The sequence below is a fragment of the Elgaria multicarinata genome, chromosome 4 (genome assembly GCF_023053635.1).
Source record: "Elgaria multicarinata webbii isolate HBS135686 ecotype San Diego chromosome 4, rElgMul1.1.pri, whole genome shotgun sequence".
NCBI classification, from domain to species: domain Eukaryota; kingdom Metazoa; phylum Chordata; class Lepidosauria; order Squamata; family Anguidae; genus Elgaria; species Elgaria multicarinata.
In genome coordinates this window covers 15,044,744-15,062,361 of record NC_086174.1, presented here as the reverse complement: position 1 = coordinate 15,062,361, position 17,618 = coordinate 15,044,744, and the positions used below count along the sequence as shown (strand labels likewise).

Below are 17,618 nucleotides of genomic sequence, written 5' to 3'. Positions count from 1 at the left end.
AGCTCCCACCAAAGGAAATAAGGTCAGTGACTAGTAAGATGGCCTTTTCTGTTGTAGTATTATTATTTATTTATTTATATAGCACCATCAGTGCTTGCGGAGTGAGAGGCTTGCTTGGCACCTACATCACGGTCTTTTCAGCACCAAGTGACGGCCTTCTTATTTTCCCAGGCATTTCGGTCTTTCAGTTTTTGTGGTTTCTAAACCTGTTACTGTATTTTAAATCTTTGCACGGCTGCTAGGTTTTATTTTCGTTTCTTTTTTATATTGATACTGTACTTTTAAAAGTTTGTATTTTATCACATCGTGTTTTATTTGCTGTCAGCCGCCCAGAGAGCTGTGGTTATAGACATTTTATAAATAAATAAAATAAATCTGTAGGGATACATATAAAATCAGCATGTGCAAATGTTATGCAAATCAGCATCCTCTCTTTTTGGGGGTGATGCGTGTCCTTTCTTCGGGAGCCATTCACAAGTGCCCCACCCCATCATAGAATCATAGAATAGCAGAGTTGGAAGGGGCCTACAAGGCCATCGAGTCCAACCCCCTGTTCAATGCAGGAATCCACCCTAAAGCATCCCTGACAGATGCTTGTCCAGCTGCCTCTTGAATGCCTCTATTGTGGGAGAGCCCACAACCTCCCTAGGTAACTGATTCCATCGTCGCACTGCTCTAACAGTCAGGAAGTTTTTCCTGATGTCCAGCCGGAATCTGGCTTCCTTTAACTTGAGCCCGTTATTCCATGTCCTGCACTCTGGGAGGATCGAGAAGAGATCCTGGCCCTCCTCTGTGTGACAACCTTTTAAGTATTTGAAGAGTGCTATCATGTCTCCCCTCAATCTTCTCTTCTCCAGGCTAAACATGCCCAGTTCTTTCAGTCTCTCTTCATAGGGCTTTGTTTCCAGACCCCTGATCATCCTGGTTGCCCTCCTCTGAACACCCTCCAGCTTGTCTGCATCCTTCTTGAATTGTGGAGCCCAGAACTGGACACAATACTCTAGATGAGGCCTAACCAGGGCCGAATAGAGAGGAACCAGTACCTCACGTGATTTGGAAGCTATACTTCTATTAATGCAGCCCAAAATAGCATTTGCCTTTCTTGCAGCCATATCGCACTGTTGGCTCATATTCAGCTTGCGATCTACAACAATTCCAAGATCTGTCTCGTTTGTAGTATTGCTGAGCCAAGTGTCCCCCATCTTGTTACTGTGCATTTGGTTTCTATTCCCTAGATGTAGAACTTGGCATTTATCCCTATTAAATTTCATTCTGTTGTTTTCAGCCCAGCACTCCAGCCTATCAAGATCACTTTGAAGTTTGTTTCTGTCTTCCAGGGTATTAGCTATCCCACCCAATTTTGTGTCATCTGCAAATTTGATCAGCGTTCCCTGCACCTCCTTGTCCAAACCATTAATAAAAATGTTAAAGAGCACTGGGCCCAGGACTGAGCCCTGCGGCACCCCACTCGTTGCCTCTCCCTCCTTCGAACCTGGCTGTGAAATTTGCCTGTGGGTCTCCGATGAGATTGAGGGCGGGGGACTGGACGCCTCCCCCTCCCCCGCCACCTCCGCGTTCTCTCTCCGCCCCCTCACCATTCACCAAGCTCCGGTCGCCTAGCAACCATTCAGCGTCCAAGCGCGGCGCAGCCTCGAAAGTATCCTACGCTTGTCGCGGCGTTCGAAGCTGCGCGCCTTTGCCCCCCCCCCCCCGCCACCTCCTCTCCCTCGCCCCCTCCCTTGGACGCCACCATCATGTCCCAGATCCTGAAGATGAGCTCGAGACGGCAGTCAAGGGCGCCTCCGCGCCAGCTGTAAGTGCGCTGCTGCCTCCTCCTCCTCCTGCGCCCAGCTCTGCGCATCCTGTTTTCCAGAAGCGCGCCTTGTAGCGCTCGCGTGTTGGGACTCGCAAATAGTGGAGCGTTTCTTCTTCTTCGGTTTTCTTTTCTTTTCAGGGTCCCAAAGTCAATCCGCTCTGAAAAATCGGCATTTTCTTTATGCTGAAATACTTTGCCGGGAGGATACATGGGCTGGCCTTTGGGAACGCTGCGTAAAGGGTAGCGGGATGGCCTGGATCAGCCCAGATTAAACAAGTATCCTTTACGCATTAAATTTAACAGTTAATATGAAGTCAAGCGTTCAACAGGTGAAGCCTTTTTGCATCACTGCAGCAGATACTAAGGCAGTCTGATCTCTGACTCATGTAGTGCTCTTTAGGGTCCAGAAGGTCTGTCAGCGTTTGGTTTGCTGTTGTTTTTAAAGGCAGCAGACTTTATAATCCCCTCCTAAAAATCCCAACTTGATCCAGGCCAATTTCCCCCAAGCTGGTGCCTTCAAATGTATTGGACTGCAACTCATAGCATTCCTAGGCTGCACTGCTCATTCTGCCTGGGAATGATAGGAGTTGTAGTCCAATACATCTGGAGGGCATCAAATTGGAGAAAGCTGGTCTGGATAAAATTGGGGTGGGGTTAGGTGGGGAATTATAAAGTTTGCTACCTTTAAAAAGCAACAACACCAAACCAAAAGCTGGCAGGGTTGTGCAGCCATGGTTAAGAATGTCCAAACCATGGGGGAAGCCACTTCTAAGGTGACCATATGAAAAGGAGGACAGGGCTTCTGTATCTTTAACAGTTGTATAGAAAACAGCATTTCTGCAGGTGCCATTTGGATTCGTGCAGCACCTGGTGAAAGTCCCTCTTTGTCACAACAGTTAAAGCTGCAGGAGCCCTGCCTAGCATGACCAGATACAAAAGAGGGCAGGGCTCCTGCAGCCTTGTGATGAAGAGGGAGTTTCACCAGGTGCTGCCGCATACAAATGACCCCTGCTGAAATTCCCTTTTCTATACAACTGTTAAAAGATACAGAAGCCCTGTCACCCTAGCCACTTCAGACGAGCAATTTGCAATGTTGTGGATCTCCTTACAATGTGGAGCTGCTTCGGGGTGGTTAAGTATCTGGTATTGATCCACATGGCCAGATTAGCAGCAGTTTCTGCAGCTGAAACTCTCCCCACGGCCTGAGTTCGATCCCAGCGGAAGCTGGTTTCAGGCAGCTGGCTCAGGTCGACTCAGCCTTCCATCCTCCCGAGGTCGGTAAAATGAGTACCCAGTTAGCTGGGGGAAAGGTAATCACGGCCGGGGAAGGCAACGGCAAACCACCCCGCTATAAGGCCTGCCAAGAAAACGTCAGCGAAAGCTGGCGTCCCTCCAAGAGTCAGTAATGACTCAGTGCTTGCACGAGAGGTTCCTTTCCTTTCCTTGCTAATGAAGCTAAAAATGGTAGTCACTGGCCTACCTCCTCTATGACCATGCCCGGAGGGAAGGGCTAGTGGGGAATGTGCCAAGTTGGACGCCATTGATGGAAAGCATTCAGAGCACCTCCCAGGGTGTTCTTCATCCACATCAGCAACTTTAAGGTTGAGAGGAAGGCTTTCTGCTCACCAGAGGGTTGCATTGGTGATATAAAAATCCAATAAATAAATAAATTGCACTCGCCATGGTGAGTAGAATTGTTGGAAGCTTGCAGACAATTTCTTGAAACTTCCAAATTGAGCCTTAACTATCAGTCATCAGGTGCTGAGTGATTGGTTGATGTACCTATGCATGTGTGAACCAGCACTTTGAAACAAAGCTGCCTACAAGGAGATCCAAATAATGTTTTTTGTGACTTTGGGGGGAGATTTATTATGGCTCAGAAGTCCTGTGACCCCTGAAAACTGTGGCTTGGGTTAATGAGCATTGGGGCACCCACAGAACAGCATGGGATGTAATCTGAGGGGCTGCAGCAGGAGTAAATTAGGGATTCCTCTTTCACTAGTGCAGGGTACCTTTGGATCCAAACCTTCATTATCAGTGTAGAAGGGTCCCAAGACATTTTGATACCTGATATGAAAACCCCAGGTAACAATCCTGGGTGTACACATTAAATAACATTAATACATTGAACCATATCCCTGTGCTTAAATGGTGCTCAAAAACTACCTTTGTAGCAGGGCCCAGTCTTGCGTAGAATGCATCACTAAGAGCAGCCTTCTCGAACCTGGGGCCCTCATTAGATGGAGGATTCAGGCAAGCCATATATGCCAAAGTGATGAAGATGTTGAGCTGGCTCCCTGTGTCAGAGGCTGCTGATAAGAACAGAAGACTAAAAATAGAACTGAGCTGGGAGTTCCCAGCAAGCCATTAAAGGTGCAATCTTATGCATGTTTAGACAGAAAAAAAGTCCTACAACTCTCAGCAAGGCTGGGGCATGCTGACAGTTGTAGGACTTTTTTCTGTCCAAACATGCATAGGATTGCACCTTTTTTAAAAAAAACCAAAACCAAAAACCTCTTTATTTGCAACATTAAACAACAACAACAAAAAAGCCAAAATGTATCCATTTACAATAATCGTTGACGTCTCCCTTGATATAGGGAAAAGAAAAGAAAACAAGAAAAACACACAAGGAAGTTGGGGGAAGGATTAACGTTTTAATTTCAAACATATCCATTAATGTAAGCAGACCATATATCTAAATAAGCATCCATACGGCTTTGACAGTTGTAGGAGATATGCTCGAATAGTAACAAGAGCAGTGATATCTTAAGTCCATTGAGTGATAGGTGGTGGGCGTTTTGCTTTCCAAACTTGGAGTAAGAACATCAGAAGAGCTGTGTTGGATCAGACCGAGGGTCCATCTAGTCTTGCACTCTGTTCGCATAATGGCCAACCAGCTATTGACTAGGAACCCCAAGCAGGACATGGGGCAGGGGGGTGACAGCACCCTCCTGCCCATATTTCCCAGCAAGTGGTATATAGAGTCTTACTACCTTTGATACGAGAGGTAGCACATAGCCATCACAGGAATATAATTTAAAAGTGCATATTATCACAGATTCTTCAAGAACAACCCCCACCATCCCCAGACAGCGTGGCCATGGTGATTGGGTAGGATGAGAGTTGTAGTCCAGTACACCTGGAGGACGGCAGGTTGTGGCAGGGTGTCCAAGAGCATATGAAGGCAGGCATTGAGATGGGAGGGGAAGTATCTGAGCGCTCAGAGAATAGGTGCTCTTAGCGGATGCTCGTCATTATCATAGGATATTGTGAAGCTCCCGGTTAAGAAGAGATAAAAGACCATTAGAGGAGGGATTCAGGCAAGCTGCATATGCCAAGGTGATGGAGATGCTGAGTTCACCCTCCTGAGTCAGAGGCCGCTGATAAGAGCAGAAGGCTAAGAATAGACATGATCTGGGAGTTCCCAGCAAGCCATTAATAAGTCTAGAGGGAAAGAGGCGGTGGCTAATGGAGGGAAAGGGAGGGGGCGGGGAGGCGAAGGATGAGGAAGGCTAAACAGGGCAAGGAGGAATGTTGAGTGGGGACGACTCGGCTTGTGAATTTTAGGACAAGAGCTTCCTGAACAGCTGTTTATCAAGAATGAGACTCGGGTATTTCTGATATCTACTTGGTTGAAATTCCAGCGTTGGAGCTGGAGTCCAGGCAGTGTCGTGGCTAAGAGCACAATCCTATGCATGTTTAGACAGAAAGGGCCTATTCGGAAAACACGCTAAGCCATGGTTAGGTCGCTTAACTCTTTTGCAGCAAATGGCTAGTGAGTGTGTTTAAACCGTGGTTATCTAGCCACCTGGGTTAGGAACGGTTCATACAACACCAAAGCCGTAATGTTTAGCCCAAAATGGTTAACCACCGTGGCTTTGGGTGTCATCTGAACAGGGTCAAAAACTCCTACAATTCCCAGCATCCCCCCACCAGCTATGCAGTCATAGCTATGGACACAATCCTATGCATGTTTAGACAGAAAAAGCCCTACAACACCCATCATGGCTGGCTGGGGATGATAAGAGTTGGAGTCCAACAACTCTGAAGGCTGATATAGAAGAAACATATTTTACCTCCTTGCCTGCTTTACTTCCTCTTTCTCAATATATTCTCCATCCACTCTTTTATTTTAATTATTTTTACTTCCCTACGTTGTTTTCCCACCAATCCAATTTGTTGAATTGTTGATACATTTTTTTGCATTTGCAGTTATAGCTTATGTTAATATGCTGGAAGTTATTTTAAAATAAAATAACCTGTTATTTTAAATTTAGGTAATCATCCGTACTGTTTGAAGCAACCTTCCCCAATCTGGTGCCCTCCAGATGTTTTGGATTTCAACTCCCATCAGCCCCAGCCATGGTCAATAGTCAGGAATGATAGGACTTGTCATCCAATGTATATGGAGGGCACTGTGTTGGGAGAAGTCTTAAAATTATTTAAAAATAAATTGGAATTTAAAATAAAAATATTGGGTCTGTTCAGAAAACAGAAGGCAACAGCAAACCACCCCGCTATAAGGCCTGCCAAGAAAACGTCAGGGAAAGCTGGCGTCCCTCCAAAAGTCAGTAATGACTCAGTGCTTGCACGAGAGGTTCCTTTCCTTTCCTTTTCAGAAGACTTAACCCTGCTGGCTAAAGCCTTTGGTTAAGCAGCAGGGTTTAAGGTACCTTGTGCGATGCTTTTTTCTAAACCCTGGTCACTCACTAACCACAGTCTGCAGCAGGGTTGGCGGCTCTAACCTTGGCTTAAAGCGTTGTGTGTGACAACACGGCTTGTGGTTAGTGCTAACCCCAGAGAACCACAGTTTTGTCTGAACAGGCCCATTAAAAAACAAATGAACAGGAGTCTGGCCTTTAGATTTTATAAAAAAACCATCAGTGTTGCTTTTGGGATGTAAGTGCTCTCCTTTCTGCTTATGTTTTTCAGACCAGATACCTTCAGAATATTTAACACTGGATTCCCAGAAAGAAATAACATATTAGTGAAGATCCAAGACAAATGTACACCAAACAAGCAACAGCATCCGCGCATACTGGAGTGGCGTAATAACCCTCAACCAATACATGCAAAATGCATTAAGACCAACCCCAAGTTTTTAAATGAGCCAATATTATACATGGACACGGAAGACACAAAAACAAAGCAGGTGAGGGTTGAAAGTGAGCTTGTGGCCAGTTCGGACATATTGCTGAACCATAGTTTAGCACTACATAGATGAGCCTAAACAAAATTCAGGCTCATGCACTCCCCCCTCCGCTCCCTTGGTGTAGCTAGAAGTAGGAACTAATCAGTTTCTCATCTCATCCAAACCAAGCTAAACTGTGGTTAGTTTAAACTATGGTTTGCTGAAACAAGCCAAGATCAAATTGAGATTTCTGATCTAATGTTTCAGTATTTAAACCAAACGCTGTTCTCAGTTTGGATGTGATGACAAAGTCTGGCTAGTTTAGGGTGACCGTATGGAAAGGAGGACAGGGCTCCTGTATCTTTAATAGTTGTATAGAAAAGGGAATTTCATCAGATGTCATTTGTATGCATGCAGCACCTGGTGAAATTCCCTCTTCATCTCAACAGTTAAAGCTGCAGGAACTCTGCCCTTTTTTGTAGCTGGTCACTCTAGTTAAAGAGGGTAGGGCTCCTGCAGCTTTAACTGTTGTGATGAAGAGGGGATTTCAGCAGGTGTCATTTGTAGGCATGCAGTACCTGGTTGAACTCCCTTTTCTATGCAATTGTTAAATATACAGGAGCCCTGTCCTCCTTTTCATATGGTCACCCTAAGCGGCTAGTTTAAGCAGTGGGGCAGCTAGGGCTAGGACCTCGGGGGCCAGAGCCCAAGAGGCCCCCAAATGACCACTCAGAAAGCAGCCAATGATGAGGGCATCAGGCAGTTTTGTTGTTCTAACATATTGGGAATGTAGAAGGAGTCTTAAAGCATGGAGTGGTGGTTGGAGTGGGGCGGGATGGGTGGGGGGAAATAGAAATATTAGTTGTGTGCTTTGCAACTGAAGTAATGCACATGGCAGGGGTGTGGGGGCCGGATAAGACCATAAACTGCACGGTATAAGATTACCTAGCTGCACCACTGAATTTAAGCAAGGACCTGGATGCTTCCAGTCTCCTCCTCTGGTGTAGGTTGAAGAGGAAAGGGGAGCACATGAGACTGAAGCTCCAGCAGTCCATTCTCATAGTTCTAAACTATGGGTTGGCATTAGGTCTCAAGTGATCATTACAACAGCTCCTCCATGGGAGATCTCATTATTATTATTGGCATTTGCATACCGCCCCATAGCTGAAGCTGTCTGGGCAGTTTACATAAGATTAAGACACTTAAAAACAATATACAAAAATTTAAAACCACAAAAACATACAATATACACGTACATTTAAAACCACTATAACAACTTCAAAAAACGATGATCCTAAAAAAAACAGACCCAGGCTCATCACATATTGCTAAATGCCTGGGAGAAAAGTCTTGACCTGGCGCCAAAAAGATAACAATGTTGGCACCAGGTGGGCCTTGTCAGGGAGAACGTTCCACAGTTGGGGGGCCACCACAGGGAAGGCCCTCTCTCTTGTTACCGTCCTCTGAGCTTCCCTTGGAGTAGGCACCCAGAGAAGGACCTTAAATGTTGAACATAATGTTCAGGTAGGTTCATATTGGGAAAGGGGTTCCGTCAGGTATTGTGGTCCAATTGGCTTTATAGGTTAAGGCTTTATAGGTTAAAACCAGTAGTATTACCTCTGTAACCTGCGTGCTGATGCAGCCATTTCTTCCCATTGTCTGAAAGGATCGTTGGTGGCCGAGCATCGAACCCTTTGTGCAGCGTCCTCTGCCACCTTATGACAAGCAAAGCACACAAAGACATGACTTCCAGAAACCAAGCTGTAGATTGTCTCGGCCCATTAAGTACAGCAGTAAGCTGCAACCTTCCCGTGGAATAGGTAAGGCGACTAAAAGAAATCTGCACACTGTTTCAACTAAATTTAGACAGTAACAACAGTCATATTTTGCTGCTACAAAATTGATGATGCATACCAATTTGATTGAAATCATGTGTTCGGAACAGAAAGTGCCAAGTACTACTTGGCATTGGTCCTGTTCAGATGTGACTTGGGGAAGGGTGGTCAGGCTAATGACAGGAGATGGCCCTTTATGGCCACCGTAGTTTGAGACATTAGACCTAGGATAGAACTTAGGAAAGGGTGAAAATGGCAGCTCTCATTGACGAGAGGCGGCTGCCGGATGGCTCAGGTAAGTCCCGCAGGCGGGAGGGGGCATCAGCTCACCATCACCCTGAGTCAGGCCGAGACAGCCCGAACTGCTTTGGACAGCCTTTGCCCAAACCACTCCCGATCCGAATTCACACCAAGGTGAGCCGAATCACCCCGCCTCGACTTGGATTCAGGGTTTGGGCCCAAAGCGATGCACAGCCCTACCCAGTAGCACGTCCTGCTGGGTTTAATGGGGCTAAAGGCACAACGTATGACAGTTGCACATTTATTGTTTTGCTGTGTGTGTGTGTGAGAAGTAATGTTGGCCTGTAAGCCGGACATTTTGTGTTGAGGAAATCTAAAGGGGTGGAGAATTATTGCAGAACCCCTTGCCTATGCTCAGTTATTGAATTGCATTACTCCTTACTGTGCAATTGGGTAGAGTGTTGCCTACATGCTTACGAGTAAATCTCCAAAAATAAAAGGGATAGAGGCTTGCTTTTTTATCAAAGCTGAACATTCAGAGAGGGGGGCTGAGCTATCACAGAAGGGTCCAGGACCCTTCCAGTTCCATCTAATTAGGCCATCAGTAGCTGGAGCTTCTCAGCATATGTATAATATTATACATTGGTATACATCTATGCATACAGATACATGTAATGATCCGTGTAGGGCAGGGGTGGGTAACTGGCCACTCTCCAAATGGTTTGGCCTACAACTTCCATCAGCCATAGCCAGTATAGCCAATGGTGAGGCCAAACCTGGTCTTCCATTGGCATAGAGATTTTCGCAACATTGAGATATTATTGTGAAAGGCCGATGATACTTAATATCTCAATAGCACTTTCAAATGTTTAAAGTTGTAATTCTTACAACAAGCATGTGTGATTATCCCCCATATTTCAGATGGGGCGACTGAGGCTGAGAGAGAGCGGCTTGCCTAAGGCCACCTAGGGAATACATGGTGGAGGTGACACTCAAACTGGAGACTTCCTGATTCACATCTCAGCCTCCTAGGGTGCGATCCTATGGTTTGCGCCCCTGACAGACAGAGGGTTCTGAGTTCAGAGCCATCCACTTACCCTATGCCCTGCCAGACAGAGCCAAGCAAGGTGAGAGGGAGATTTCACCTGCGTTCAAAATACAAAAATCAGCTAGATTGGCCTCTGTGGGTGGGAGGGGCTACAGAGCCCATAGGATATCGCATATCATGGCCTCTCCTCTCACCTCCCTGCCCACCAGGACACCCTTTTCTCCCTCTCTGATGTCTCTTGCAAAGTTGCAGTTGCAACCCCATAAGAGAAGCTTACCACAGTGGCCGGGAGGGGTGAGAGGGTGGGGGAGGGACGATCCACGATTCAATCTCCTGCCTCGTGCTCATAGCTCTGTCTATCCCATAGGATTGTTCTCTTAGCCACTATGGTAAATATTGAAAGCTTTGTAACAGGAGTAGCATTTCCAAGACTTGGAAAACCGCTCTCACCCTCTATGGCCCTTTCTACACCTAAGGATTATCCCAGGCAAATGAAGGGATCATCCCTGCCTGCTCCAGGGATCTCTTGTGTGTCATTTGTATGCACAGGGATGATCCCGGGGGAAAAGGCAGGTGTAGAAATGGCCTATGTTTGGTATTGTTAAGTCCAAGTTCAGTAGATGCAAAGAAGATGGGAGTATAACATCCCAACCTCCAGATGTGCTGAACTGCAACTCCCGTAATTCCCAGCCAGCATCTGATAGAGAGAGGTATACTGCCTTGGAACATGGAAGTTCTACTTCGCTATCATGGCTGATAATAACAATTGTTGATAGTCTTTGTCTTCTCCCCCTAAAAGCCATGTGAGTTATTTCCTTTGGTTTCTCCTTCCAGGACTCAGACTGCAGCTATGCCTTCAGTCAACTTCTCCACTGTAATGGGGCCCCAGTAACTATTTGGCTTGCCTGTGGATGCTGACTGGGAGCTGAACTATCCCAAGCAAAAGCTCAAAGCATGACAGTTCCGGTCACACCCCTGTGTTTACAAGGGAGGAAAAGGATGACTTACATGTGTGAGCGCGTGGGCCGTGCTGCCGAAACAGAGCCAGGCGTCCGTCCGGATTTGGGCTCATCCTCGTTTTACAAAACCCAGAGCTCCCCCACTCAGTGGAGGCTGGTGGCTCATATTTCCGTGGGGCGATAGTTCTGCCCTGGGCTTCACTCACACCTCTAAAGGAGCTTCCCAAAGTGCTGAACCCACTTTGGGAGGTAGAGTTCAGCACCTTGGATACCTCTTTTAGAGTTTGAGTCAGTTCTGACTGAAACCCAGAGTGGATTCACTGCCCCACTGATATTGGAGCCACCAGCCTCCACTGCACAACCCCCCCTTCCCCCGGCACACCTAGTCTTTTCCAGGGTATTAGTACAGATTCACAGGGGCTGAAAAGGACATCCTGGGTCACCATGTTTAATGCGAATGCATTGTAGCCGGATTCGCCAGTCTGACTCTTAAGCTACTCCTGACTGTTGTTTATCTAGACTCATGTTGACCTACTGAGCCACAAAAGAAATTGTGTCTGTGGGCTACTTTGGAATTATGGAGCTTTTTCCCAGCCTCTGTCCCAACATTTGATGGCGCATTGTACAAGGTGGGAGAGCAGGAACCTAATAGGCTCCTTAGAGGCTCCTAAAAGTCACCTAATACATAAGATAGAATCTTGCTATTTAAAAAAAAGATAGGAAGAGCTGTGCATGATGGGAAGGAACTGGACAGCAAAGAATTATGGGATAGGAAGATTATAAAAAGGATGCTGAACTCCATATACATTTTTCAATTGCATTCTACCCTTCCTCCAAGGAGCACAGAGCATCACAAAACCCCTGTTTTGTAGTTGAGGCTAAAGGTGCTTCCGGATGGATGGCTTCTAACACTGCCAATCAAAAGACATTGCGCAGTTATCCCATCTTTCTGTCCTAAATAGATTTTTTGTGGAAAGAAAAGAAAAGATGGAATTAAAACACGGGAGGCTTGCAAGTTGAAGATGACGTCTGAAACCCCTGTAAAATTCTGTGAAAGAGGCAGTGTGATAGCATAATTGATGCCTTGCTCACAGGGTACTGCCTTCTTTATTTTCAAACAGCACAACAATATCATAGCTTAGACTTACTGTGTAGACAAATAGACCCTAGCCAAATTCATGCACTAATTCTCATTTGGGCTGTTGTTATATGTAATTTAATATATTTTAATCCTCACAAGAACCCTTTGAGGTGGGGTAAGTTTGAGAGAGAGAGTGAGAGAGAAGCCTGCTCCAGGCCATCTTATAATTTCTGCAACAGAGGCATGAGCGTTGCATCTGCAACCTCTTCCACATCAAAGCCCGATGTGCAACCTTCTGTATCCCACTGCTACCTCTTTTCTGTTCAGTGTGGTCTTCAGTTGCTATACAACGTCCCTAATTCCCGTTCTCCATTTGGCTGTTCCTGTGTCACAGTTCCGCTTGCATCTCCTCAGCCGTGTCCCAGCCTCCCAAGAATTTTCCAAGAGCAGCTTACGTTCAAACATTACTATGATTCCAGAGTGACTCCCTGTGTCCCCTATCAAGGAAAGGTAAGGCAATGTGTATCCGGTGCTATTAACATTCAGCAGGAAGCCAGAAGGATGCTGTTTATCCCAAGGCCTCCGGCACATTGTTCAAAAGCAAGGGAATGTTATCATCCGCATTAGAATTGCCAGCTTTTGGTATTAGCAAACGTCATGCCTGCTCTCTGAATGCCCCCCCACCTGGCTTTAGAAAAGACAGGGTATGAAATATTGGCTTTGGCACGTTGTGACATCATTGCTTGAGCAAAGATCCTAGAACAAAGTAGGAGGATATGAAAGACGTGCAACTAATACCACTGTGATATGAGCAACGGGCGTCATTAACGCTGGATAACAGGTTGGACTTTCTCACTCCCATCACAGCAATGGCTACAGCAGTGGTTTGGATTGTGTGTGTGTGTGGTGGGGAGGTAACTAGCAGCCTGCAGGATGGGTGTAGCCCTTGAGTCAATTTTAGATCTGGCGTGTGTAGGCCATTGCACATTTTAATCAAGGTGTGGTTAAAAAAAGAAACTTGCCCAGAGTTTCACTTCTAGGGAAAGGAAGAAAATGTTTTCAGGATCTGTGCGCGTGCGTGAGAAGGATCCTCAACGTTTAATTTATTTTTAAGAATTAAGTATAAAAATACAAAATATCAATACAACATGCTAGCAATCAAATAGGTTAATGGTAAATAAACGTATACAAATGGGTCATGCAATAAAAATGTTGTGGTATGGAGTGCTTCTGTTAAGGGTCCCAGCTAGCCATGTCCATTACACATCCCCTGGTTTTCTGTTTTCCCAGCCAGCCATGTCCTCTTACACAATACTCCATTCCATTACACATCCCCTGGTTTTCTGTTTTCCCAGCCAGCCATGTCCTCTTACACAATACTCCATTCCATTACACATCCCCTGGTTTTCTGTTTTCTCAGCCAGCCATGGCCTCTCACAATACTCCATTCCATTACACATCCCCTGGTTTTCTGTTTTCTCAGCCAGCCATGGCCTCTCACAATACTCCATTCCATTACACATCCCCTGGTTTTCTGTTTTCTCAGCCAGCCATGGCCTCTCACAATACTCCATTCCATTACACATCCCCTGGTTTTCTGTTTTCTCAGCCAGCCATGGCCTCTTACACAATATTCCATTCCATTACACATCCCCTGGTTTTCTGTTTTCTCAGCCAGCCATGGCCTCTCACAATACTCCATTCCATTATCCACCCTGTGGTTTTCTGTTTCTTTCACCCAAGAGAGACACAATATTCTGTGGCTACTGAGCATGCTCAGTCCCCATTGAGCTGTTTTGTGGACGTTTGTCAATTTTTTGTTCCTCCCCCTCCCCATCCGCTTAAATATTTTCTGTATGTCTGCAATCCTTGGGGTTTCCCTCTTGTTTCTCAGTGACCCTGTTTTGGCTACAATCATGTCAGCTCTCAATACCTCAGGTTGCTATTATTTATAATTATTTATTTACAACATTTATATATTGCTCCACATCTAAACAGATTCTGGAGCAATGAACAATAAAAGATTAAAAATATAATTTAAAAACTGCATTAAAACATAATACCAACAAGAAAACGTGATATTAATTTTTTTAAAAAAACCAGAATGCTAATAAAAACCATGTTTGGTCACTCAAGGAAGGCTTCTTGAAATAAAGATTTCTTTAGAAGTGGCTGAAAACATAGTGTTGGTGCCTGCCTGACTTTCAGAGGCAAGGAGTTCCGCTGAAAGGGGGCCACTGCACTGAAGGCTCTACTCCGGGTGGACATCCGTCGGGCCATAATTCCACGCGGAGCCACCAGGAGCATTCCCCGTGATGACCTCAGTGGCTAGGCAGGCTGACAAGGGAGAAGGTGCTCCCTCAGGTATCTTGGTCCCAAGATGTTTAGGGGTTTATACACTTGTTCAAAACCTTAAACCTGGCCCAGAAGCGAATAGGTAGCCAGTGCAGTTTCCTCAGCAAAGGAGTTGCATGTTGAAAAGGGGCAGCTCCTGAAAACAACCAAGCTGCTCTGTTCTACACTAGCTCCTGCTTCTGGACCAGCCGAAAGGGCAGCCCCACACAGAGCGCTTTGGAGTAATCCAGTCTTGAGGTTACTTGTGCCTGGATGGTGGGTCTTGTGCAAGGGTTAAACAACAACCCTCACATAAACCATAGCCTGTGGTTGGGCTATGGGAAGGCTGTTTAACCCTTGCACATCCCCTGCCACATAACACAACAAGCCGCGGCCAGGCGTTGAATATTCAAAATGGCCACTGGCACACCTCGCAGCCCTCCGTGACTCAACCACACAGCCACGTTGTGTGCCCGTCCTTAAGAGAGGTAAGATGTGTGCTGAGGAATGCCTTGTATCGTGCAAGGAGCCATGGCAGGGGTGAGGGGCACAGAGTACAGTCTCTTTGTCAATCATTGCAAACTGGGCCACCCAGTATCATGGACAGAGTGCCAGTTTTTTCACTTTCTCAGTGTCCCCAAGCAATTTAATCCCCCCCCCCATTGGGGTGGGTGACAGCCATTCAAAAGTAATGGGGTGAACCATGCGTTGTTCCCCCTTTTCAGATCAAGCCTGCTCCTATCTGCCTTGCTTCATTGTGGGTTTCCATTTCTTGATCACACTGAAGTGTGTCAGAATGTTGGGAACTGGCTGTGAGAGAAAGATAATAAAGGTGACTACTGCCAGACATATATTTTGCACCAACCACGTGCTAGGAGCTATTTCAAAAACCGAATACTGATGTGCTGAGTGGACTTAATAATCTACAAGAGATGAACAAGAGATGGAGGGGTGGAGTGGGGTGAGACTTGAGCATGGAGAAAGGGAGAGGGAGAACCAAGAAAGGACCAAGAAAGGTAGACTACTACAGCCATTCTAGTTAGCCAAAAGATTCCTACTCAGTCTCAAAGACAGTGTCCTCCTCCTCCTCCAAATTAATCCTCTTCTTCTCATGAGATCCTAATGGCCAAAGTCATTTGGGAATCGGCCATAAATCTTGTGGCCTGCAAAAGCAAACACGTTTAGAATTGTATCCATAGCAACTCATGTAGGAAGAACTGGGCATGTTTAGCCTGGAAAAGAGAAGATTGAGGGGAGACATGATAGCACTCTTCAAATACTTGAAAGGTTGTTACTCAGAGGAGGGCCAGGGTCTCTTCTCGATAATCCCAGAGTGCAGGACACAGAATAATGGGCTCAAGTTAAAGGAAGCCAGACTCCAGCTGGACATCAGGAAAAACGTCCTGTCTGTTAGAGCAGTCCAACAATGGAACCAGTAACCTAGGGAGGTTGTGGGCTCTCCCACACTAGAGGCCTTCAAGAGGCAGCTGGACAGCCATCTGTCAGGGATGCTTTATTTATTTATTTATTTATTTATTACATTTTTATACCGCCCAATAGCCGAAGCTCTCTGGGCGGTTCACAAAGGGTGAATATTTAGGGTGGATTCCTGCATTGAGCAGGGGGTTGGACTCGATGGCCTTATAGGCTCCTTCCAATTCTGCTATTCTATGATTCTACAATTCTAGGAATTGAAATCTGAGCGGAATAGATGTTGCCCAGCAAAAATAAGACATGAGCCGCACATGCTATGGGTAGGAGAAACCCCTTGAAAACCAGAAGTAGAGAGCAGGAAAGGGCAAAATGGAGGCTGCCATTTTCTTCTGACTTGTTGCCTCTTCCCCCCACGTTTCTGTGCCCTTCCCCATTTCACAGATCCAAGAGCTGATCTCTCAGCCCTACTTGTGTTACTCCCAGCTATCACAACGTAGGCTGTTGGCCAGAGGAAAGGCTGAGAGAGAAAGGAGGATGCGGTGCCAGCACTTGAGCTAATAAATGAACTCAGTTCGCAGCTGCATCTCCTCACCGCTTATGCTCCCCTGGTTAACATCAACCTTGTTTCCCTTTCTAGAAACACGGCAGTTTTGTGTGGACAGAGATAAAACCAGCGAGGGGGACGACAGTTCCTGAGGGAACCGAAGGCCTGCCGTGCACACAGGGGTCGGGCTTTTTGGAACAGTCAAAACCAGGGAAAGGAAACTCAGTGGAAAACGGCATGACCTCAGCCTGCCTTCAGCTGCCGGGTTCCCAGGAGACAGTACCAGACTCTGACACATACTTATCAAAACCAGGCCTCAGCGTGGGCGCCGAGGCAGACCCTAGAGCCCCCGAGAAGGGCCAGGAGAGCCCGGAGATTTCTCAGACAGACAAAATGGATGCTAGCCCCCCACTTGAGGAGAGGCCTTCCAGCCCACCGAAGAAGGGTGCTCTCGATAAACCGCAGGACCGGTTTCCTCCTGTTCATAAAACGGCACAATCGCCAATTGAAATTCAAATGGCCTAGGAGGACCATCCAAGTGAGGGGGAGTTTGACCTGATGTAATTTCAGTAATGCCAAACATAAACTGACACCATCAAATTGTTCGAGGCAGCACACTCTTGCTTTTTCCATACAACAACAGCTGCAGCGTGCTTTGATGGCATTAGGAAACAAGAGGCCCATTAAAATAAAAACCTATGAATCTTTTATTCCCCCCTTCCCCTCACTATTGCAGTTAAATTATCACTCATGTGCATATGCAAAATTATTTAGATTGCTCTTTTGCTGGGGAAAGGTATTTAATATCAAGACTGATTCTGTACATCAGGAATAAGTAATTAGCAATTAATAATGTTAGCAATTCTGATATTTTGTGCATTTTAACTCTTTGCAATGGTTAGGTTAGGTGGTTGTTTTTGTAAGCGATTGTGCTTTTGGATTCCTGTCTGATGTCTATAAAAGTTTGCATTCTGTCAGGAATTGCAGATCATCGCAAATAGTTGCAAGAAATATGATCTTTGGATGCTCTTTGGTGTCATCCTGTGATGAATAGAAGCTATTGTTATTTCTGTAGGAAACAGTGACAGTTAAAGGGGACAATTTGCTACAGTCCATAAGTATGTAAGCTATGTTCCATTGCTCAGCGCAGTCAGGAAGGGCACCTTTAGAGCAACCTTCACTTTTACTGTAAC

At 46.0% G+C, this 17,618-nt stretch overlaps 1 protein-coding gene across 1 annotated transcript; it reads left to right on the top strand.

The window, feature by feature from the left end:
- Nucleotides 1-1,757: 1,757 nt before the first annotated feature.
- On the top strand, nt 1,758-16,950 carry C4H2orf73 (chromosome 4 C2orf73 homolog). The gene is made up of 5 exons (XM_063125376.1): nt 1,758-1,813; nt 6,752-6,971; nt 8,617-8,770; nt 12,508-12,623; nt 16,519-16,950. Exons 1-5 carry the CDS (start codon nt 1,773-1,775, stop codon nt 16,948-16,950), a joined length of 963 nt encoding a protein of 320 aa, XP_062981446.1. The 5' UTR covers nt 1,758-1,772.
- Nucleotides 16,951-17,618: the final 668 nt, after the last annotated feature.

Coding starts and splice junctions, on each gene's coding strand:
- C4H2orf73 (XM_063125376.1), top strand. CDS start 1,773: ATGAGCTCGAGACGGCAGTCAAGGGCGCCTCCGCGCCAGCT. Junction 1,814..6,751: donor AGGGCGCCTCCGCGCCAGCT/GTAAGTGCGCTG, acceptor TATGTTTTTCAG/ACCAGATACCTTCAGAATAT. Junction 12,624..16,518: donor GTGTCCCCTATCAAGGAAAG/GTAAGGCAATGT, acceptor TTCCCTTTCTAG/AAACACGGCAGTTTTGTGTG.